General features: G+C 45.9%; 1 protein-coding gene across 5 annotated transcripts in view; it reads right to left on the bottom strand.

Moving 5' to 3' along the window:
- Positions 1-24,729, bottom strand: part of CCDC149 (coiled-coil domain containing 149) — a 104,635-nt gene that overhangs the window by 10,534 nt on the left and 69,372 nt on the right. For 4 of the 5 annotated variants that reach the window (XM_060188265.1, XM_060188267.1, XM_060188266.1 and 1 more), the window contains exons 6-11: positions 24,252-24,424; positions 22,795-22,867; positions 20,950-21,034; positions 16,297-16,441; positions 6,669-6,745; positions 4,392-4,424 (exon numbers count right to left, since the gene is read on the bottom strand). In XM_060188265.1, the coding sequence (XP_060044248.1) occupies positions 4,392-4,424; positions 6,669-6,745; positions 16,297-16,441; positions 20,950-21,034; positions 22,795-22,867; positions 24,252-24,424 (586 nt within the window). The remainder of the gene's footprint in view (positions 1-4,391; positions 4,425-6,668; positions 6,746-16,296; positions 16,442-20,949; positions 21,035-22,794; positions 22,868-24,251; positions 24,425-24,729) is intronic. The other variant, XM_007535119.3, reaches the window with a different exon arrangement.

Below are 24,729 nucleotides of genomic sequence, written 5' to 3'. Positions count from 1 at the left end.
GGGGCAACGCTTTAAGAGTGGTAAAGCACTGTTGCAGGTTTCTCTCTGTCTCTTTTCCTCTCTACCATCCATTTCCTTCTTGATTTCTGGCCGTCTCTATCTAATAAATAAAGATAAAGATAATAATAATGATAATAATAATAATAACAATAGAATAAGGCCTGTACCACTGAGTCTTCCCTTTCTTTGTTAACTCTGTCTTTCCATCAGGCCGGCATCTTATTCACTGGGTTTCTGTGACAGTAGTAGAGAAATAAGTGAAAAGTGGCTGTCACATTGTCCAGAGCCTACGTGACTTGGTCTGCACAAGTGCTTGTTGCTGCCTTGGGCAGATGGGGTGTGTCAGAGACACAGCACCCGGGACACTCTGCCCTCTGAGGGTCATCCCTGAACAGTTGCAATCTGGTAGGAGCCCACTCTGGGATCTCCACCAGCACAGCTGGGAAGAATAGAGTCCTCTGTGTGGCTACAGTTTGGAGAGGTTCCTCCAAAGAGAACTGCTCTTGTGTAGCTTGGGGTAGGGGTTTAAATGCTCTTACCAGGAAGATGATGACACTGGGTCTCAATTTGTGCCATCAAAATGGAACTGCATGGACCTCAAGGAGCTTCAACAGCAGATGGCCAGAGAAAGGCTTCTTTGATTTCTCTTCCCCCATGCAATGGTTTCTGCCCTCAAGCCAGGGACAGAACTGCATTTCTTGACCCATTTTTTTTTTTTTCTCTAAAAGGTGAGTTGGAAGCTCTCTAGTCATAGAGGGGGTCGGGCGGTAGCACAGTGGGTTAAGCGCATGTGGTGCAAAACCAGTATAAGGATCCCAGTTCGAGCCCCCGGCTCTCCATTTGCAGGGGGTGTCTCCCTTTACAAGCGGTAAAACAGGTCTGCAGGTGTCTGTCTTTCTCTCCCCCTCTCTGTCTTCCCCTCCTCTCTCCATTTCTCTCTGTCCTATCCAGCAACAACAACATCAATAATAGCTACAACAATAAAAACAAGGGCAACAAAAAGGAATATATATATATATATATATATATATATATATATAGAGAGAGAGAGAGAGAGAGAGAGAGAGAGGGAGGGAGTCAGAAACACAAGCACTCAGCTTGTGTTGTCCCCACCCCCCCCCACACCAAATCCCTCCACCCCCCACCCCCCACCCCCACACACACACTGTGACCCAACCAGCCTTCTAAGGCCCCTCAGTCCTGGTGGACAGAGTCAGAATTTTGGCTCAAGTGGGGATGGAAGAGCTGGGTGGTGGTGGTGGTGGTGGTGCACCTGGTTGAGCACACAAGTCATCGAGCATCAAGACCTGGGTTCAAGTCCCTGGTCCTCAGCTGCAGGGGAGAAGCCTCTTGAGTAGTGAAGCAGGTCTGCAAGTGTCTCTCTCTCTCCCCTCTCTATCCTCCTTCTCTCTCGTTATCTGCTTATCAACAACAACAACAAAAGAAGAAGGATGGGGGGGAGGAGGAGAAAAAGAAAGAAGAGAAAGAAAAGAAAAAAAGCCACCAGGAGCAGTGGGTTTGTCATGCAGCAAACACCAGCAGCATGCCTGGCGGCAATAATTACATAGACTGGATATGGCCACATCTAAGTGGCTAAGGCGGCTGGCTATAGGGACCCTCTGCCCTTCTTGTCATAAGGAATTCATTCTCAAAGGTGTAGTATCCTAGTGATCCCATCCACCATTGGACACCATTCATTAATAACTCCTCAAAAAAAAAAAAATCTGAGTACTTTTGACTTTAACCCCAGCCCCAAGAATCTAGACAAACAGCATGTGGAGAAAAGGAAATATTGGGTTTTCTGAAAAGTCATGATGTATTTTTCTAAGCAAAAATGTGTCATGACTTTTCTGACAAATCAAAGATAACATTCACGTTCAGTTAAGGTACAGAGACACTAAACACCCCCCTCCCCAATTCCTGTGATGACCTTATCACAAAATGCCAACATTCATTCACTCCTCCCCATAAAAGCTGAAGGACTGTTTTTAAGCTCAAGTTTCAACTAAAATGAGCTCTGACCTGACGCTCTATGTTCCCAGAACTTTATTCCTGGCCTTAGAATGGCAGGGTAAGGAGTGAGGGCCAGAGGCACCCACAAGCAAAAGTCCACAGAGGCCCCTCATTTCAAATGGTGTTGGGATTGCTAGAAGTTTCTCTGGGAACATCTAACACAAGTCTCATCTCCCCTTCTTTGAAATTGACTGAGTCCTTTCACAGCACCCATGTTCATCCCTGGGTATTTACTGAGAGCCGAGGGGAGTGAATTGAAATGTCAAACTCAGAGGACTGGACTCTACCCTGTTCTAGCCTTCCCTCAGAAACCCCCCATTCTCCCTGTGAAGGGCTGAGGGACTTTGGGGATGGGGGGGTGAGGGTCACTCCTTCTGTAATGTGAGCGTTTAACCAGGTACACCACTGTCTGGCCCGTAGGGTCACTCCTTCTGGAGGGTATGACAAGGGAGCAGGCTGGACATCATAGCCACAGAGCTTTTCCTAGTACTAGGGTACCTCCTATGTGATGCCAGGGCTTGGGCATAGGCTCCACACATGATACCAAGTGATTTATGTCTCTGGTTCTAAAGACAAACTTTAATATTGCAAAGGAATTATTCTGGCTTCTGAATTCCTCATCTCTTACCCAACCTGCTTTGCGAACTCAGCCCTAATTGATTTGTTCTGCCACATTCTCTCTTCTCTGATTGGAGATTCTCACTTCATGGGGGGCAAGGAAACCGAGATCTGAGCACTCAAGTTCCACCATCGGGGTCCATAGCCTCAGTTTCCTTTAAGTAAAATGAAGCAATTACACTCAGCTGGAAAAGGGGGAGAAGGTTTTCTCTCTCCCATCAGCTCTGAGGAGGAAGTGGTTTGCTGAAAAGCCGGAACCTGGAAGACTGTTATAGACCAGCAAGCCAGAGTGAGGTGGTTGATTGATTGACTGACTGATTAGCAATGCCTGCCACTGGCATGGGAATGGGTATGACACATCAAGTACTTGCCCTATCTGAGTGATTTTCTCTGAACTCTCTTTTCAGGTCTGGCTGCTTGAATTCCTAGTACATCATCCCATCACACACAAAGATCTTTATTACTCGGTTGGCACTAAGTTAAGCACCACTTGGTGCTTGTTCCTGTTCATTTATTTATTTATTTATTTATTATTGGATAGAGACAGAAATTGAGAGGGGAGGTAGAGAGGGAGAGAGACAGAGAGACACCTGCAGCACTGCTTCACCACTTGTGAAGCTTTCCCCCTGCAGGTGGGGATCAAGGGCTTGAACCTAGGTCCTTGTGCACTATAATGTGTGCACTTGACTAGGTGCGCTACCTCCTGGCCCCCTTCCCTGGCTGCTTTAAGCGCTGCATGCCGCATGCGAGAGACTTCTCTAGCATGGCCAGTATGGTAGTGAAGTCACATAATTGATGCTCAACAAGGCCCCAGTCTGCTGAATGACTGAGTTATTGGAAGAGGCTCTAATTCTATCTAGGTATTGGCAAACAAGGTGGCCTAGGAGGCCAGTGAAATAGCTCATGTGGTTAGTACGCTGCTTTGCCATGTGTGCAACCCAGGATCAAAGCCAGCCGCCCACTGCTGTGAAGGCAGCTTTACTGCCTCGTCTTTTACTCTACGCCTCTCTGTCTCTATTTAAATAAAAAGTAATAATAAAGTGAGTGAGCTAGCAATTCACCAAAACCATTGAGACTCGGGCCTTGCTAACTGGTAAGAGCATGATAATTTGGCTCTGATTTAGAGTGGAGGGGAAAGGGAGTGGAAGAAGGGGTGGAAGAGAAGGAAAAGGAAGTCACTGGAAGAAAGAAGGGAAAGAGACAAGTACAGAAGGTAGAGACGGCTGGAGAAAAGAACCTCTTGCCTCTTGTGCTGCTATCCAGTAGGTTAAACAGAGGCCACTACAAGCCAGTAGACAGACTGACTGATGCTGGGAAAGCCCCCACTCCCCCACCCCCCCAAGTCTCACCATGGTGGGAAGGCTGCCACACAGCATGGCTGCTTCCCTACATCACCCTTCCCCACCCCACCAGGGCCAGGCCCGTGCCACCACATGGTCTGAGTGAGACCTGGGGCGGCTGCCACTCTTCTTCCTGCCCTCCCATTTGCAATCCCTGCTGAGGTCAGACAGGAGAACAAACCAACATACCACAGTATGAAATCCTTTCAACCAGGTCTCTCAAAGCTAACTGTACCATTTTTAACTTTATGATTATTTTTTTTGTAGCAATTGGATGTTCTATTTCAATGGGCTTCTCTGATCAGGAAAGCACACGGAACAGGCAGAAAATGCCTTTCTATTTATTCATTAACATGCAGGGGTGATAGCGGTAGGATGAATCTAATAACCCCAAACACAGATATTTCAAATAGAACATACTCCCATATCCTACTGAAACATTGTAGCTCAGGCCTTCCGGCAGCAAAATGAAAGAGAAAGAAAGAAAGAAACCATTATTATTGCATAACAGTCAATGAAATCTAACCCAGACCAGACAGCAAGAGAGCAGTCTTAGCATTACTCTATCTTTGTACATATGTTGTGGAAATAACACGCTGTGAAATTTCACTAAAGTCATTTGAAGAGGAGGAGGAAAAATGAATACTCCGGTGTGGGCAAAGAAATAGCAATCTGGCTGCACAAATAAATGATGCATTTGCCTGACTGTGTTGAAATTCAAAGCAGGGAGGGAAAGGCCTTCCAAAGAAGAAAAAAGTTTTTACCCCACATCAAAAGGTTCTTGTGCAAAAAAAGATCATGGAATTAACGAGGATGGCACTCGCCACTAATTGGTTCAGTTGGTCCTTTTACAGCCAGTTCAAGGCTCCTCTGCTAAAAAAAAGAAAGAAAGAAAGAAAGAAAGAAAGAAAGAAAGAAAGAAAGAAAGAAAGAAAGGAGGAAGGAAGGAAGGAAGGAAGGAAGGAAAGAAAGAAAGAAAGAAAGAAGTAAGGAAGGAAGGAAGGAAAGAAGGAAGGAAGGAAGGAAGGAAGGAAAGAAAGAAAGAAAGAAAGAAAGAAAGAAAGAAAGAAAGAAAGAAAGAAAGAAAGAAAGAAAAACATTCCAGTTTGGGAGCACACACTGCCAGGCAGCCTGAGGGGGCAGTTCTAATAGATATTAAGAAGACGTGTTGTGGTTGCCATTGACCTCGTGGCAACAATGCTTAGCCCTCACACATTCCAGGGAAGCTGCCCATGTGATGGAAGTGGAGAGGAGCCCAGCTTGTGCAGAAAGGTTAAGTAACTAAAAATAAATGTACAACACTGCTCGAGGGGAAGGAGGAGGTGGTGGGGAATGATAAATACAAGTTTCGGGTGACTGGAAAGAAAATGGGGACTAGCTGACGGGGGTCTCTCAAAGGGGGTATTTTACCAAGACAAACAAGATAAATATAGCTGATTAGCGCAAAATGTCAGTGTTGGCTCACAAGGGTTACAACTGTAGACAAGGAATTCATGGCAGACGCTAATCTCCAACCTATATAATAATCAGGATGGGTGAAAAGAATTTCAGTTCAGACAATTGTGTGGTTTTCTGTTCATTTTAAAATGATTAAACTGAACAAAGCTTGGTGAAATACTGATATTCATTTTTAGGGTAGGTGATGAAATCAAACAGATCTTTATAAGATACTTAAAGGGATTAAAGACAATAACACCATATAATGCTATGCTTCTCAAAGTTAAACAAGATAAACATATTTACATAAATTTTAAAATTTAAGTCAATAAAACTTCACGGTTACACAGCTGAGCATCTGATCCTTTTATTTTCTGCCCTCCAAGAGATGACTTGTAAGTTAAAATAGTTACCAATTTTACACAGTAGTCTTCAAATAAAAGTGCATTTAAAAAGCAGGATCTTAGGGATAAAGACTAGGAAAGCCTCCAAAGGAGGGGATGGGATATGAAACTGTGGTGGTGGGAATTGTACTCCTCTTATCCTAAGAAATAAAAAAATAAATAAAAGGATCTTGATGAAGTAATTTCCTTCACTTCATCTTGGACAGAGTTTGAAGTAATCACCTTAAGTGAGATAAGCCAGAAAGAAAAGGATGAACACTGAATGTTCTCACTCATAGGTAGAACTTAAAAAAGAACAGACAGGGAAAACACAAGATGAAATCTGGGCTGTGTTTGGAGTACTGCATCCAAAGCAAAGGACTCTGGGGAAGGAGGGGAGAAAAGGGAGCTGGGGTTTGTGTGTAGGGGCGTGGGTGGTTTTGGAGTCCTGGTATATGACAGTTGGGGGTGAGAGTGTTTTGCAGACACCTATCATGGGGAAATGAGAAAATATACCCATGCCAACAACTGTACTGTAATGCAGTAACTCTTCAATAAGGGGGGGGGAGGGGAGTAAAATCATCTTTGCAAATTAGGTGGAAGTTTCTAAGAGAGAGAAGACACATAATAGTTATACAAAAGACTTTCATGCCTTAGGCTCTGAGCTCCCAGGCTCAAGGCCCCTACCACCACAAGCCAGAGGAGTCCTCTGATCTTTCTCTCTGTCTTTCCTTTGGACCTCTCTCACTAAAATAAATAAAATGTGTGTTTGTATGAGAAAGAGAGAGAGAGAGAGAGAGAGAGAATGAGAGAGAGAGAGAGAGAGAGAGAGATGAGAGAGAGAGAGAGAGAGAAACTTTCTTAAAGGTCTGCTTACCTGGAAGACTCCACAAGCCAGAAACTTCCAGAGTTCTTAATTTTTTTTCCAGCTCAGCCACCCGGTTCCCTAGGATTCTGGAAAAATGTAGAAAATGGCAGGAGAGAAGTGAATGTTTAGGCTTCTTATTGGTTCATTCACAGGGCTATGGGAAGGTTGCTTTGAGACTGAAGAAAGGGTGGTAGAAGGACATCACTAATAGCGGACTCAGTAGGATCAACCACCTGGCTTGTCTAACTACTCCCCGTGATGTATGCACAATGATGAAATGCTCTAACAGTGCATCTCTGAGAACATATTCCTTCTGTGAAACAATGGTGATTGTATCTGGGAAAACAGCTTTCATCATGAGGACTGTGTGTGTGTGTGTATGTCTATATGTATGTCTATATTAACATGTTGCCATTCCTGTTCCCATGGGAAGTCAAGCAATGAAGCCACTGTTATGGAAACAGCCTAAAGAATGTCTTACTAGGGATTACTAAAGATGACGGGATGCATTGGATCGACCTTCTCGTGGTGCATCCCGTGAGTACCCATTCATTGGGGAAACTGACGATCCTTCCTAGCCGACTGAATCCACATGGATCCCAGTCACTTTCAAAGCCAGCAACAAGCAGCTCCTGACAGCTTTCAACCTGACGCTGTTGACTGGCTACGGAAGAAGGGCAAACGCTAGAAGAAAAAGAACTAAAGATGACTGATTTTGAACACCTTCAGTGAATGAGAGTTGTGGAGACATCCCAGTCTCAACAATTTGACAAGTGAATCTTCTCGGTAACGTTGCTTGAAGTCAATACAATTTTAAGATCTGCCTTCTTTCTGGTGGGGGGGTGGGGAGGGGAGCAGGCGGAGGCACATTTAGTTGAAGACACATGCTGCAATGTGCAAGGAACCGGCTCAAAGCGTGGTCCCATCTGCATGGGGGAAGCTTCACAAGCAGTGAAGCAATTCTGCAGGTCTCTTTCTTCCTTCCTACCTCGCCTTCCCTCTGAATTTCTCTGTCTCTATCCAGTAAACAAATTAATTTAAGAGACCTGTCTTCTTAGAACTGAGGGACGATATTCTAGATGTGGAGAATAAGACACTGTAGATGACAGGTGTTCAGTAACAGTATTTGATTAGATGAATGTTTTCCTTTTTCCCTTGGCTTGTAATTATCTACAGAGAGATTTTTAAAAACAGGCATTTCAAAAGAATTTACTGAAATTGCAGAATCATTAGAATAATTATATTACTTTTCAAGGTGACCATTCTGACTCACTGTGATATATAATCATGCTGGAATGTGAGTTTGAAAAAGATCCTGATATTTACTTAGAAACTTAACATTGAGAGGTTGAGCAGAGATGTGTCCATAGGTCACACACATTACCATGTGTGAGGACGTGGGTTCAAGACCCAATCCCCACCAGGAAGGGGGGGACCTTTACAAGAAGGGGGAGCAATGCTGTAGGTATCCACGCTGTCTCTCCCTCTCTCTCTTTACCCCTTCTCATTTCTCCCCGACTCTATCAAATTAAAGAAAAAACAGCAGAGAAAGCTATAAATATTTATTTAAAGACAGAGAAAGCCTAACATCTATATGCATGAGAAGACATAAATGTGGGTGCCTAGTCCCCCTTTTTCATGCTACCCCAAATTAAATATAGTCAGAAAATTATTTGATAGTCATCTAAAACTTCAATCGCTTCCCATCGGTCTAGAAATTGAAGAACCCATCTTTGCATTAGTGGGGAGATTTGCTTGGCACTGCTCTGCTAAAATGATGTGGAAATCACCTTAGTAGCAAAGTTTCAATTCCTTTCAGCTGGAGAAATCAGGACGTCAGAATTGTTCTCCGACCTCTCTGTATATATGCCAGAGATAGCTGCTCACACCCACGTACACACAGAGACATGAATATGGATACAGCTCCACATATACATGCTCTGAATTCACCCTCCCTTTACCTGAATTGACTTGTCACATCTTAATTAATATTCCCTCTGAGTTTCCCAGAAAACACTCTGATGTTACTATCTGTGGCCTTCCCTATCCAGCTACTCACAGCTCCCCTTCTTTACGGCTTAACTCTTATGTTCTGCATGGCCTCTATCAGTTTCAGTTACTTTCCACGCTCACTCAATTTGTGGGGTCCATTCTGCTTTTGTCTCCATGACCTTTACATAAACACTGTTCTTCCGAATCTCCCTTTCAAGATTTCAGCTCCAGCCTCCTGGTCCAGAAATACCTTTACACCCACTGCTGGGGTTGAGATGTAATCACAGTGGTGCCCCAAGCTGATGCCTTTTTTTTTTTTTTTTTTTTGATATACTAGCTTAAGGTTTATTTGCTTATTGTTTATTGGATAAAGACAGAGAAATCGAGAGGGAAGGGGGGGGAGAGACACCTGCAGCACTACTTCACCTTTCTTTATTTCTTCTTTATTTCCCTTTTCCTATCTTCCTTTCTTTCCCCTTTTTTAAAATTTCTTTATTGGGGAATTAATGTTTTACATTCCATACTAAATATAATAGTTTGTACATGCATAACATTTCTCAGTTTTCCATATAACAATACCACCCCCCACTAGGTCCTCTGTCATCCTTCTTGGACCTGTATTCCCCACCCCCGACCCACCCCAGAGTCTTTCACTTTGGTGCAATACACCAGTTCCAGTTCAGGTTCTACTTGTGTTTCCTCTTCTGATCTTGTTTTTCAGCTTCTGCCTGAGAGTGAAATATTCATCCTTCTGTTTCTGACTTACTTCACTTAACATGAATTTTTCAAGGTCCATCCAAGATCAGCTGAAAACGGTGAAGTCACCATTTTTTATAGCTGAGTAGTATTCCATTGTGTATATAGACTACAAGTTGCTCAGCCACTCATCTGTTATTGGACACCTTGGTTGCTTCCAGGTTTTGACTATTACAAATTGTGCTGCCAAGAACATATGTGTACACAGATATTTTTGGAAAGGTGTGTTGGGTTCCTTAGGATATATCCCCAGGAGAGGAACTGCAGGATCATAGGGTAGGTCCATTTCTAGCCTTCTGAGAGTTCTCCAGACTGTTCTCCACAGAGGCTGGACCAATTTACCTTCCCACCAGCAGTACAGGAGGGTTCCTTTGACCCCACAACCTGGTCTCCAGCATTTGCTGCTGTTACCTTTTCTGTTGTGTGACATTCTCACAGGAGTGAAGTGGTATCTCATGGTTGTCTTTATTTGCATTTCTCTGACAATCAAAGACTTAGAGAATTTTTTTTCACGTGTTTCTCGGCCTTTTGGATCTCTTCTGTGGTGAATATTCTATCCATGTCCTCCCCTCATTTTTGGATGGGGTTATTTGTTTTCTTGTTGTTGAGTTTGGCAAGCTCTTTATATATTCTGGTTATCAGCCTCTTGTCTGATGTATGATGCCTGTTTTTTGAGTGAGGTCAGATCATCTGTGTGTGGCCACCTCCCGGAGACAAAAGATAAATTGGAACTCTCCTGTGTGCTGAAGGATGCCACGGGACACCACTAGGGCATCACTGAATGTGTAGCAGAGGAGAGATCTAGCAGTGAGATGCCTGGGCTTTCTGATGGTTCTGGATGACATGACCGTGTTTCCCCGAAATGGACATGGGTGAATGTACCTGTGTTGCCAGCAATCTTCTTTCAGGATCCCTCCCTCAATTTGCCCAGGGGTGTCGGCTTTCCTCTTTGGGTCGACTACACATGTACATCGAGACAATCAGGGCCTGCCGGTGGCATTCCCAGTTAAGCACACACATCACCATGCAAAGGGTTCAAGCCCCTGTGGAGGAGGAAGCTTGATAAGCTATGAAGCAGTGTTGCAGCTCTTTCTCTGTCAGTCTTCCCCTCCACTCTCAATGTCTCTCTGTCCTGTCAAATAAAACACACACACACACACACACACACACACACACACACACACACACACGGCTGCAGGGAGCAATAGATTCTTGTGCAAGGGCCCCAGTAATAATATTGGTGGCAATAAAAGAAGAAAGAATGGGGGCTGGGTGGTGACACATTGAGTTGAATGCATAAGGACTTGGGTTCAAGACCCCAGTCCCCACCTGCTGGGGAAAGTTTCATAAGCGGGTGAAGCAGTGCTGCAAGTGTTTCTCTTCTCTCCCACCTTATCTCCCTTTCTCCTCTCAATTTCTATGAAATAAAAGTAATAAAAGAGAGACAATCTTTTATATTTTAGTCAACTTTTTATTTATTTATTTATTTTCCCTTTTGTTGACCTTGTTTTTTATTGTTGTTGTTATTGATGTTGTCATTGTTAGACAGGACAGAGAAATGGAGAGAGGAGGGAAAGACAAAGGGGGAAAGAAAGAGAGACACCTGCAGACCTGCATCACCACCTATGAAGCAACTTCCCTGCAGGTGGGAAGCCGAGGGCTCAAACCGGGATCCTTACGCCAGTCCTTGTGCTTTGTGCCATCTGTGCTCAACCCGCTGCACTGCCGCCCGACCCCCAAGAGAGACGATCTTACTGCCAATTACAATAGCAATCTTTGTGGACACAAAAGCAAGCCTAACCTTTCCTGAAATGAGTATGAGGCAGAAGCCTCTTGGAACCCTATCCATTTTGCACAATCTTAGCAGACCTGACAAAACTCCTGCCTTTGCACTGCATTCCTAGCCTCCTGTCACACATGTGGACTCCTGAGGAACAGGGAAGTTAAGCAACTTGCCCACGGACATACAGTTTATCTTCAAGAACTGTGCTCTTTACGCACACTCTATTCTTGCTACTGAGAAATGGGCACAGAGGTCAGTTAACTTGACCAAACATACTCGTAGGGCTCATCTAGTGATGGGTTTGAATCTGTCTTTATTTGTCTCTGGAGGACATGCTTTGCACTGAGGCTTTGCACTTAAGGCCATAGTGGTGTCTTAAGTCAAGCCTTCTTGTGGCCCCGGAGGTGGTGCAGTAGATAAAGGGTTGGACTCTCAATCCTGAGTTGGATTCCTAGCATCTCGTATGCCAAAGTGATGCTCTGGTTCTCCTCCCTCCCCATAAATGAATAAAGAAACCAAGCCGCCTGTGTTCCTCACACTTTGAGCTCCTTGAATACCATGCACAGCGATATCTGGACACACCCGCACAGCTGGAGAATCAGATGTGGTGTCCAGTGAAGCAGCACTGAACAAATATCTCTGTTAATGCCTTGCCACCTGTTTATAAGACAGGTGAACCCCATTCTTTCTTCAGCAAGAACCAGACACTCTTTGGCAACCAACACCCCAAACGAAAGGCCTAGCAATTAAACATGTTCTCAAAACGGAAAGTTTAGTCATCCAGTCTTCAAGATGGCTTCCTGTGGATCTTGTAAAGGAGGCAGGAAGGACGGGGGTGGGTACATGTCAGGCCCTGGGAAACCAGTAGGGGGCGCACATGCCTGCAGAACAAAATACCTTCAGCCCCATTTGTAACACTCCACCTCCGAGGAAGCCTTTTATTCTATGATTTTAGTTACAAAAGGCTAAATCACAGGGGAGAGCAGCATGTAGACCAAATTTGCAGTCTATTCTTAGCCCCCACTCCACTTAATTAGTTTCTTTACATGCCCCCAAAGAAGACACTTATTGGAAGTCTGCATTTTAAGACTTTCTAAGTATGAAAAATGACACATTAGGCACTTTATGTACCAATAGGAAGCAATCTCCAAGATCCAGTGTTACGGCAGGGGTGGGGGGTGCAAAGTGCAGAATAATGAAAAAATACGCGTGTATGTGTGAATACTAGGGGTTGTTTGTGAAAAATGTGGGTCCTTCCCAGGGGGGCATGAGAGCCTATGAAATCTAGGAACTCAAGTGGGTGCTGAAACCTGCCAGGTGCTGGGGGTGCCAGGGATCCAGGGTGGCAGAGCCCAAGTTCAGCAGGCGGTAGGCATGTTGTGACAGGTCAGAACTGGAGCTGGCAGGTGAGTGGGGGGGTCCTGGTTGTTGGCAGAGGGGAAGGAATAGACTGGGGGTTGAGGACCTATGGGGCAACTTTCCAAGGAAGAGGGGATGGTCTGATGGGTAGAAAATGAAGGGGCCGGGTAAGGACAGGGAGACCCACAGCCATCACCCAGGAAGTACACTCTGAGTAAATGAACACATGAAACCAGAAACATAATGATCACTTGGTTGTGAAAGTTAAGAGAAGAGAGCCTGGTGGTGCCACACCCAGTTGAACACGCATGCTACCAAGTACAAGGGATTCGGGTTCAAGTCCCAGCTCCCCAGCTGCAGGGGAGAAGCTTCATGAGAAAAAGGGGGTGCTATAGATGTCTTTACCCATCTCTCTACCTCTCTCTTCTCTCTCAATTTTTCTTTGCCCTACCAAATTAAATTTTTAAAAAGTATGTTTGTTGGGGTGGGGGGGGGTTTACAGGCATAAATAAGTAAATATAATAATAATGGTCAAGGCAACAGAACCAAAGGGTTAGGAGATGATTCCATCACCCATTCATCAAATAATCATGAGCACACACAGTAGGCTGGCACTGCCCTGGTCACTGGGAGAGGACAGTGGTCACAGGCACCTTAAACTTAAATGGCAGGCAGCTTTGCTGAACCCCAGATATTAGGCTGGGGGTGGGGTGGGTAATGGTGGTAGAGTCTTTCAAACAATCTTCAAATTATGCCTTAAATGGCTGCAGGCATTCACCTTCTGGATCAACAATGATCTTAATTAATTAATTTTAAAAAACCACTTGAGTTGCTAGCATTGCTTTCCCACTCACACCAGTGGATTCACAGAGAACCTTCTATAAAAGTCTTGGGGGTGTCATTCTGTCTTTTTTTTTTTTAAAAGGTACATTCTAAGAAGAGAACCATCTGAAGCTGAAAGACACAAATATTTTCAAGTGTCTTTAAGGAAGGGCAGATCCAGACTGAAGACTGGAATTTGAGCAGCTGGAAGGAGAACAAAGGGAATGTGGAGGGGGGAGGGGGGAGGGGGGAGGGGGGAGACAGGACTTCTGAGAAGCATCTGCAGAGAACAAGAGGGAAAGACAGAGGCAGGGTGTGAGGGTCCCCCATGCGGGGTCAGAAGTGAAGACCCCAAAGAAGGTGTGGAGTTGGAGGGAAGGGAAAGAAGAGAAGAAACAGGGAATGAGACTGGAGTTAGCTGAGGGAAATCCAGAAGATGGGGTTCAAAATGGGAGTTTGGATGAGGGGAAGGGATAAGAGAAACAGACTCGGGAAGAGGGGCTGCTGGTTGTTGGCTTTGAAAGAAGATGGCCACCGGGCATTTGGGAAGGAGTTTTCGGTGGGATGAAGATCAAGATGGTCTTTTTTTTCTTTTTTCCTTGTGATTTGCTAAAATCCAGAACCTGGACATTTCTTCAGGTGCCCCTTCCCACCCAGCAACCTTTCTAGACAAAGCAACCTCTCCAAGTCTTTTTTTTTTTTTAATTGGCACCAGGGTTATCGCTAGGGCTCGGTCCCTGTATGACAAATCTCCCGTTCTTGGTGGTCACTTTTTCCTTTCTATTTTTATTCTATAGGACAGAGAAAAAAATTGAGAGAAGAGAGGACAGAGAAAGATAGACACCTGCAGCAGCTCTTCACTGCTCCTAAAGAGTCCTCCCTGCAGGTGGGGGCACGAGTGGGGGCTTGAACCCATGCCCTTCCACATGGTATGTGTGTGCTCAACCAGGTGTGCCACTGCCAGCCCCAATCCAAATCATTTGAACACAGACTTCCTCCTTCCCAGCTCACTTTGAGGGTGTGCAGGTGAAGAGATAATGGTGTCCAAAGACTTGAGGGGGCCAGGAGATTCATGGGGTGCTACAAGGTTGAGAAATAGCTTTGGGGTCCTGGGTGAAGGGGAAGAAACTAAAGCTGGAAGAAGGGGGAGTTAGACACTCCCCCCCCCCCCAAAAAAAGAGGGCACAGTGGCTGTGAACCAACAGCGAATTGTGATGGTTCTGGAGGGGGAGAGCACAGAAGATGCTGGGTTTAGGAGAGCAGCCCATTCTGGGGCTCAGGAAGAAGTTATATCAGGAAAGGAGGCACTGAGCTTCCCTGCTGAGAGAATATTAGGATGTAGAACATCCCAGAAGGTTCCAAAGTGCCCTGATGGGAGCTTTCTGGGAGCCAGGGAGAGCCACAAGGGTTCCTGAGGGACACTGCTGACTGCAGGGGCTCTGTCTGAATAAAATAGACCAGCTACCTATTCTGGGCTGATCCCCACTCCAGCGGCTTCCTCCCTTGAGATGTGTCTGCATTTCCGCGTCTGGCTGTTTCATTCCTCAGTGAAGATTTCCTTTAAAAGAATTTTTAAAACTTCTTCTGTCAATAAATTACCCTTGTCATCCCCTGCGATTGCCTGCCTGCCTCCCTCCACTGCGCTCACCCGAGCTCAGATATATCTTCATCTCCTGCACTCCCCTTCCCAGGGTCTTCTTCCCCCCCCCCTTTTATTTTTACAGTCCCCTCAATCATTTTCTCATTGCCTCTCTCTGCCTGCCTCCACCTCGCCAGCCCCACCCCCAGCCCACCCCCTTCCCTGTTCCTCCCCTTCCTGCCTGAAGCTGATTCTTCCTGAGCCTGCACACACCTCTTCCTGGTTGTGATGCTTGGTGTTTGGGGGTGCAGGACGAAAACATGGGGGACCCCCCCTTGCTAAGAACTGACTGTGAACTTGGAGCTGGTAATGTGGGAGATGTGTCTGGGAGATGTAACTTTCCCCCACCTCCTTTCTTTTTATTTGATAGGACAGAGAAATTGAGAGGGGGAGAGGGAGAGGTACTTTGACACCCCCCACAGGTGGGGATGAGAAGGGGTTGAACCTGGATCCTTTCAGATGGTAACACGTGCACTAAACCAGGTGTGCCACCACCTGGCATCCCCTCCCCTTTGCAACCTTTATTGCTTTAACTGTTTATTTGCCACCTCTCAATACTTCACTTATATGTATATATTTATTATTGACTAGAGACAGGCATTGAGAAGGGAGGAGGGAATTAGTAAGGGAGAGAGATAACTGCAGCCCTGATTTACCACTCAGGAAGCTTTCCCCCATGCAGGTGGAGACCAGGGACTTGAACCCAGGTCCTGTGCATTGTCATATGAGTATTTAACCGGGTACATTACTACCTGGTCCCTGAATACTTCCAATGTCTGTGGAATGTCTCTACTACCTTAACTAGCTTAGCCTGATTTGTCTGACACAAAGCCAATGATACTGTTTGCATAGCTGGTCCTTTCTGCCATCTTTGTTTTTCAGTGGCTGACTTGAAGAGCCTCACCTGTTGGCCCCCCATGACTACTGAAGCTGGGGTGCTCTTGTCATGGGGAGACTCACTAAGGCATCCTGTCGGTTTAATTGCACCCAGGATGAGTGGTCCTGAAGGAGACCTAGAGGACAGGTAGAGGAAGCTTCCCAGGCAATGATGCCACCAACAAGACCCAGACAGTATGTGTTACTCCCAGGAGTGACTCCAAGTTAGGGCTCCACACTGGACTTTAGCTGGTAGCCAAGATGCTGTCCTAGTGGGGAAGCACAGTTCTGGCTGAGTGAGAGAGTCCCTCCTCATGACCTGGAGTCCCACTTGCTTGCTACTCACTGCTGGTGGTCTGAGCCCACTCTTCTGTCCTACCCGCTCCCCACCCAAGGGTCCCACCACCTACTTGTTGGTCTGCCTCTGGTGCTGGATGACCATATTTTTCTCATGGATTGTTTCCAAAAGGGCTGTTGCCAGAGACTTCAGGTCAGAAATGGACTGGGGTGTGGCTGGGAGGCTGCAGCCGTGCTCCTCGGAGAGCAGGTCCTGAACTAGGAAGGAGATAAGATTGGCCACTCAGTCTCTTATCTATCTATTTGTCTGTCTGCCTATCTATCTATCTATCTATCTATCTATCTATCTATCTATCTATCTATCTGTTTTTATTGCCACCAGGGTTACCACTGGGGCTCGGTGCATGCATGACAAATCCATTGCTCTTGGTGACTTTCTTCCTTCCTTCCTTTCTTTCTTTCTTTCTTTCTTCCCTTCCTTCCCTCTCTTTCCTCCTATTATTTTTTTTTAAAAAATTTTATTGGATAGAGACAGCCATAAATTAAGAGGGGAGGAGATGATAGAGAAGGAGAGAGAGAAAGAGACACCTGCAACACTGCTTCACCATTTTGCAAAGCTTTTCTCCTGCAGGTAGAGACCAGGGGCTCAAACTCAGATCCTTGTGCACTGTAATATATGCACTCAACCAGGTGCACCATCACCTAGCCCCTCTCCCTCCCCCTCCTTTCTTCATTAGGGCAGAAAGTTATCGAGAGGGGAAAGATAACGAGAGAAAGAGAGATACTTGTAGACCTGCTTCACCACTCGTGAAGCTTCCTCCTTGCAGGTGGGGAGCAAGGATTCAAACCTGGGTCACTGAGCATGGCCACATATGCACCACTATCAGGCCTCTGGCCACTTAGTCTTAAACTCTTCTTCAGAACATCTGAAGGAAAGCCAGTGTTCGAGCTTTCTGAACATGGCCCCACAGCTGGGATTGATTCCCAGTTTCCAAATGCTTCTACATCTTATTGACAAGTTCAGCTTAAACTCAAAAGGAAAATGAACTAAAAGGCTTAAACAGAAAGGTGGAAGTACTCGGGGAGTTTCATCATGATTTTGAAACGATGACGATTTTGTGTATGTGTCCGGTATTTTGCACTTTTAAATTACTTTCATACCAGGCCCAGGCAGTGGCACACCTGGTTGAATGCACATATTACCATAGGCAAGGGCCTGGGTTCAAGTCCTCAGTCCCCACCTGCAGGGAGGAAACTTCAGGAGTGGTGAGGCAGTGTTGCAGGCATCTATCTATCTATCTATCTATCTATCTATCTATCTATCTATCTATCTTCTCACTTTCCTCTCAATTTATTTCTGTTCAAAAGGAAGAAAAAGGGGGGGCCTGTCAGGAGCAGTGAGTTTGTTGTGCAGATACTGAGCCCCTGTGATTCTCTTGGTGACAAAATAAACAAATATTTTCATACCAAGTAACCCATTTTACACTGAGAGTTACATATGAGTTACAGTTGTACTGAGACAAATGAAAACAGTTTGGAAAGTAGGTTAATTCTAGCAATGTTTGTGGATTTAAAGCACTAGTGGAAGGTCACAGGGACATGACATGACAATGGCACAGACACATTGGTGACAATAACTCTAGTCCCGTGCCCCTTGCTTGGTATCAGGTTTCCTACAGCAGCGTGGGTCTCCCTTCACTGAGTGGCAAGATGATTCAGATTAAACTACAAAGTCTATTTGTGTATGCACATTTCTGAGAAGACGAGATAAACTAAGACATAACACACACACACACACACACACACACACACACACACACACAGAGGCAACGACCACCTGTACTCCAACTTGACAGAAGAAAAAGCATTATAACTCTGTCACTATAGGGGCTGGGAGATAGCTCATAGCTCACACAGTTACCGAGAAAAAGGGCCCAGGTTTAAGCTCCCAACACCACATGAGAAGTCCAGTCCCTGCACCAGGGAAAGCTTTGTGGGTGGCAGAATAGTGCTGTGGTCTCTCTCTTTCTCTAATCTCTAGATATGGAGAACGAGAGAGTGAAAAAGTGATGGGTGAGGGGAGCATTGCACTCCTCTGGCCTCTGGAGTGGCAGAATCAGACAGGCTCAAAAGTCTGGCAGGCAAAAAAAGACAAAAAAGACAAAAAAAAAAAAAAACCAAAAAAACCTCTAAATGTTTTTAAACACCCTTTGCTAAATGCTTATATACAAATGCATCCATTTTTCTTCAAAAATGAGTAAAAGTTCTGCTTCCTTTCCCAAACTTGAGTGTAACAGCTGCTAAGTACCCCAAGTATAGATATATAATTATGTGTATGATCACTATGGGACAATTAAGTTGCTTGTGATTTTTTTTTTTTTCAAAAAAAATTATAGTTAATGTAAGAGGAACTTTGTTGACATTAACTGTCTGCATCTATCTGCCATTATTTCTTGCTGGCTCACAGAGGATCAGTTTAAGGTTTCTCAGAATGAGTTGTCCTTTGCTTATCTAGAAAGACTAGTTCCGGTTACTATCTGTGTCTGGACAAGGCTACACCCTGATTGGAAGCCTGTGTGTAGCTTTGGCTCAAAGCCCATGTTTACCCTAACCCTTTACATCTGATGTGAGTGATGTGCTACACCTGATGTCAGCTGACAGCATGAAGGCCGTTTGTGAAAATAATAAAGGAGAACTAGCAAGCAGGAGCTAACTAGCAGTCCCGTCCCGAGGCCTCTCTCTCACTTACTTTTCTATTCCACCTTTGACAGTTTTGCATACTAAAGAAAATCGCTCCTCTGGATCCACCTCAGCCCTCCAAACCTGCCCCTTGGCCTGACAATCTCCCACTGATGGTTAAGTGTGGCTGGTGTCCCCCAATCAGTGATCATCAGGCACCTCAACATTCAAGCCTAGGGCTGGGGAGCCAGCTCCAGGTGTTAGAGCATAGGATTGCATGTCTGTGGCTCAAGAGGTCCCAGCTAGAATCCAGAGCTGAGTAGTGCCCTGTTCTCTCCCTGCCCCACCTCTCCCTCTCTCTCCCTCTCTCTCTCCCTCTCCCTCTCCCTCTCCCTGTCCCTCTCCTTCTCTCCCTCCCCCTATGAAAATAAATCTTAAAAAAGCATTTAAAGATGTCCAGCTATCAAGGATAGCCAGAACAAAACTTAGGCTACTTCACGTTTTTACAGAGCACTGTAGTTTTCTTTTAAGATACAGTTCAAGGGTATCTTTTTCTCATTGAGAAGGGAAAAATGCGGCTGCTTGGGAGAAGTGTCTTGGTTACTAGCTAGGCTGGAGATTCAGCAGTTTTTCTCGTTCTCAGGCCACCCTGGCTCCCAGGAAGCCAGGTGAGCAGGCCCGGCAGGCTCTACCCCAGCCTGCTGCTCAGAATTGAATTCCCAGATATGAAGTGTCAGAGGCAAAAGCCTCACTATTCATTCCCCTGGACTGTTCTGGAAGGTCATTATTTTTCATTGACATCAACAAGGAGCAGGAACAAAATTGCAATCAATAAAAAGCTTGAAAAAGGCACGTGTTTCAGGGGTGGGGTGGGGTGAATTCAGCAGCTGTGAGCCTTTCTCATTCTGATGAGAAAGAGCAGGAAGAGAGGAACTCTAAGAGGCTGAAGCAGACACCAGGGGACTTGAAACTGCGGAGAAGGGGAGGGAAAGCAGGCTTGAAAGAGCAAGGTGTTGGGGAAAGATAGAGACTCCAGGCAGGAACAAAACCTGGCGGTTCTCAAAGCAGGGTTCCAGAAGCTGCGTGAGTCACCTTGGGGATTTTTCTCAGAAATGCATATACTTTGGGGTGGGGAGAAGTGTTTCATAGGATTTTGGTGGTGGGTTTGCATATAGAATTGTGCCCCTGTGATAATCCTGCAAACCACTATTAAATCACTAATAAACTAGATCTGGGGAGACAGCAGCATGGTTTTACAAGAAAAAAAGAACTTTATGCTTGAGGCTCTAAGGTTCTGAGTTCAGTCCCTGGCACCACCACAAGCCTTAGTTGAACAATGCTCTCATTTCTCTCTATTAAAAATGAATAACTAAAATATTTTTAAAAATAAACAATGAGGGTGTTTTTTTAGAAATGAAAAAAAAAGAGCAATGCATATTCCCTTGGTTCTAACCTACACCTTTTATTTTTTTTATTAAAGTTATTTTTATTTTTGTTTTCACCAGTGCTTCACTGCTCTGGTCTAACTTTCAGACAGATAGATAGGCAGCCAGACAGACAAACAAGCAGACACCACAGTTTTGAAACTTCCTCCAATTCAGTGATGGTTGGACTCGAACAAGGGTCACCAATATGGCAAAGCAGCGCACTATCTGACTGAGCTATTTTGCCAGCCCCCCACCCCACCCCACCCCCAGATCTTTTAAACTGGAAGCCCTCAAGTCGAGCCCAGCATTCTGTTGAGCCCAGGCCCTCCGGCCACCTTTAATGCTGGCAGGAAGAATATGGGAAGCACCATTTTAAAGGGCCCCTTCTGTTTCCAGTTAGGTGCGATGTGGATTCACAGTGCCCATGTTCTGTATGCTTTGACTTATGAGACAGAGAGACACAGAGAGTAAAAGAAACCACGGCACCAAAGCTTTGTCCAAGGGGTGAGGAGCTGGGCTCAAATCTAGGCGGCACACATGATAAAGCACTGCACTAGCCAAGCGAGCTATTTCACCAGCCTCTGTTCTGTGCTCCTCAGTAGTCCTTCCCCTACCCCTGCCCCTACACCTACCCCCACGTCTCTCAGGAATTAGTCTTACCTTGCTTTGCAGACAGGACTCCTGTCAGGGCGCCGCTGCTGGATTTGCCCTGGCCTTTTGAGTTTCTCCTTCTCTCGAGGGCATTCTGGGGCAACAGGGAGAGGAGATAACCACCAGTTATCAGAGAATACCAAGTTATAGTGCTGTAAAGGAGCTGTGGCTTAATCCCAGATGCTGTTAGAATTCTGACTCTCTTCTTATGGAGCTGGTTAATGAGAAAATACATATTATTTATTTATCCGTGTACTGGATATGTCAATAGAGAGGGACTGAGATGGAAGAAGGAGAGACACCTGCAGTACTGCTCCGCCAATTGTGAACATCCCTCCCCTGCAGGTGGGGCCGGGAGACTTGAACCCAAGTCCCTGCATATTATGGTAGCATGTATGCTCAACCACATGTGCTACTACTAGCCAGCTCCTAGACTTGGTCAAATTTGTTTTTGAGGTGGTGATGGCAAAATGACCAAGACTTCAGTCCCCAAGTGAAAAAAAAAAATGAAAGAAAAAAGAAGAAGAAGCACTTTGCTGCCTATGTATCAAGTTTAGTCAGCCTGGCAAAAGAACTCAGACTACAGTGCAGTCCCCACACAGGGAAACTCCTACTACAGGGAGCAGCCAGCAGGTTTAATTCATCGTACCAATGCCAAACGGCTGCTGGTGGCATTTGGAAGGATTGTGGCTAGGCTGGACAAAAGAGCTCTGGTCAATCAGTGAGCACAAGATTAATGGGGGGGGGAGAGGTGGGTCAGTGGGGTGAGTATATTATTTGCAAGTATACAGCCACTGGGTTCAACCCCCAGCTTTGCAAGTGATGCTCTAGTTCCTGTCTCTCTCACACACAAATAAAATAAAAAATAAACCTTTTTTTTTAAAAGAAAAAATGATTAAAAAGTGCCATCTGTACCATTCATTGCTAAATGTCACTCTCAGGACAGACACCCACATTAAAATAAATAACATACTTTATAGCAAGTTCCTGTACTTAGAAGGAGTAAATGTTGCTAGTTTCACTCATACGTGCATTTTCAAAATGACACATCAGTTAATGCAGCTTTGAAAACTCTATCTTTCTTGGGCTGCAGGTGTCTGTGCAGCTTGGTGTAGGCTAAGCATGACTCCCAGGATGGAGAGGAGGAACTGCGTGGAGACATGGAAGGGGAAAATGAAGCCCGTGAGAAGACTCTTCCCGACCCAGCATCGTGACTGCTGGAAAGCTTCACCCCTCAGGAAGAGAAATCAATCTATTTCCAAAGCAGAGAGACCCAGGAGATTTTTCTAATTATAACACTTAGAACGAACATCTGTAGCGATAGATATCATCAAACTAATGGTGCTGGAATCAGACTCTGAGCAGTGGGGAGAGCTGAAGCAGTCTGTCCTTTGGTGTGACGTGAACATTATCATTTAGATTGTGGCTTCCCTGAGCTCTGTGTCTTCACGGCTCAGACACCATTTTCTCCTGAGTGCTGATGAGACGGAAAGTGGAACCCTACTGCATAGGGACCAAGCAGGCTGTATGCTGACCACATCCATGGCTTGGGGACTGCTTTCTGTCCTGTCCAGATATCGGTCAGAGACAGGCGGAGTGCTGGCAATAGTTGCTTGGATTTTGTTTGCTCTCTCTCTCCTTCCCCCGCCCTCTCTCTCCTCTCTCTGTGTTTGACTGCATTCCTGCTGCCTATGCCAGTGAGTGCTCTTACTGGATTCTATCTGGGGGGGTGGGGGGGTGGGAGGCACAAAAATATCTCTGACACATAAAGGGGGGATGAAAATAGAGTCAATTTCCACGCACAGCGGTGAATCACCCCCACCCCCCTTCCGTTCTCCTCGTAGATCTTGCTACCTTGTATTTGGCTATGTTGGATTTCAGGAGGTTGACCTCTTCATGAAGTTGCTTTAGTCTCTCTTGAAGGTACCTGAAAAACAATCGAGATGGTTAGGAAGTGTTTGGTAGTAAGAGATAAAAACAGAAAGAGAAGGAGAAAAGAAAAAGGAAAAGGAAAAAAAAAACATACACTTGAATTTGGGGGTTAAGAAGGAAAGTAAGCCAAGAGGTACTCATACATATAACACCTTCTCATCTTCATGACCTTGTCTGAAACGGAGGCGCTCAAGGTCAAATACACCCAACTCACAACGACCCCACTTTAGAACAGCCCTCTGCAGAAATTCCCCTTGGGGACAGCAACACAGTGTTCACATAATTCTCATTAAGATGATTCCACTGGGAGGTGAGGCGGGGAGAGGCGACACCAGACATAACAGTAAGTCAGACACATCCACACGTGGAAACCTGCCTCAGGGAGAAGAGAGAGCTCAGGGAATTTCTCAGTTTATTTTCTTCTTTTCTCCTCTCCTTGATGGCAATAACAAGTGGCTGGCATTGCCTCCTGCTCCCTCTCACTCCACAGGCGAGGGAGCGGGGCAGAGAGAGTGAGACAGGGGCACATGTATGGGCATGGAGGTGCTGACAGGGCATGGGTGATGGCATGGCGTGGGGGCTGACTTTCCGTTGACTGTCTAGATAATGGGTTAAATGTTTTAGGGGCTGGAGAGAGAGCTCACTGAGCAGGACACAAGCTTACCACATGGGCAGCCCAAGTCTAAACCCCAGCACCAGCACTGGGTGGTGGTAGCATGCCCAGTAAAATACACACATTATTACCATGTGTGAGGACCCAGGTTCAAGCCCCCTGTCCCCACCTGCAGAGGGGAAGCGTCACAAGTGGTGAAGTAGTACAGCTGGTGTGTCTTTTCTCTCTCTTCTCCAATCTCTGTCTTGCAGACTTTATTGAAAGAAAGAAAGAAAGAAAGGAAGGAAGGAAGGAAGAAAGGAAGAAAGAAAGAAAGGCTGCTGATAAACTGATGGAGCCTTATAGGCACCAAGGCTCAGCAATAACCTTGGTGGCCAAATGAATAAACAGGGCTGGGGAGCTGGCATAATGGTTATGGAAAGTGACTTCCATGCCTACTCTGAGGCCCCAAGTTCCATGCCCAGGACCACCATAAACCAGAACTGAGAAGGGTTCTAGTTAAAAAAAATCTGTCAGTCAGTCAGTCAGTCAATCAACAAAATAAGCCCCAGCACCACATGGGAGGAATGCTGGCACCAGAGGATGTTCTGCTTCCAGCTGAGGGCAAGCAGCTACTGCTCTGCCTTCCTGCATCAGCTCTCTCCCTGAAAATATGCGTCCTTCCCAGGGGTCACTGACGGCCCAGGCTTTTCATATTCTCTCCCCATGGAAATCAGAACTTCGTCCAAGTTGTGTGGTGAGGCTGCAGGCCTCCTCCCCCCCTCACCTGTTCTCCATACACAGCGCATCCACGTCGATGATGCGGTTCTCGTGGCCACCCAGGATGTGGTTGAGCTCCTGGTTCAGTCTCTCCACCTTGTCCTGGTAGGAAGAGCGTTCTTCTTTCACATCCTGCAGCTCGTCCACAGAGGCCTGCAGGTCATGCTCCAGAGACTCGATCTGGAACCAGAGGACAGGACGCCACTCATTTCACCACAAGTCTCAACTTTATGAGCCTCCTGCTGGCTTGGCTGCCGTCCCAGCCCTCACTGGCTTGACCCACCTGCCTTCAGCCCAGGAGAGAAGCCCAGAGCAAAGGGAGCAAAGAGGCGACTTTCTGCCCAGCCCTGGGCCCAGTGTGCTGGGAGAGAAGCAGCAGCAGCGGCTCAGAAAGCCAGAGGCCAACCCTTCCCGGCCCTCAGCAGCCAGAGGCTGGGGAAGGAAAGGCAGTTTGCACTGCACTAAGGAGTCCTTGAACCCCCCCC

Source organism: Erinaceus europaeus, chromosome 3 (assembly GCF_950295315.1).
Source record: "Erinaceus europaeus chromosome 3, mEriEur2.1, whole genome shotgun sequence".
Classification (NCBI taxonomy): domain Eukaryota; kingdom Metazoa; phylum Chordata; class Mammalia; order Eulipotyphla; family Erinaceidae; genus Erinaceus; species Erinaceus europaeus.
Note: the sequence above shows the minus strand (reverse complement) of the source record. Positions and strands in the feature narration are given on the sequence as shown.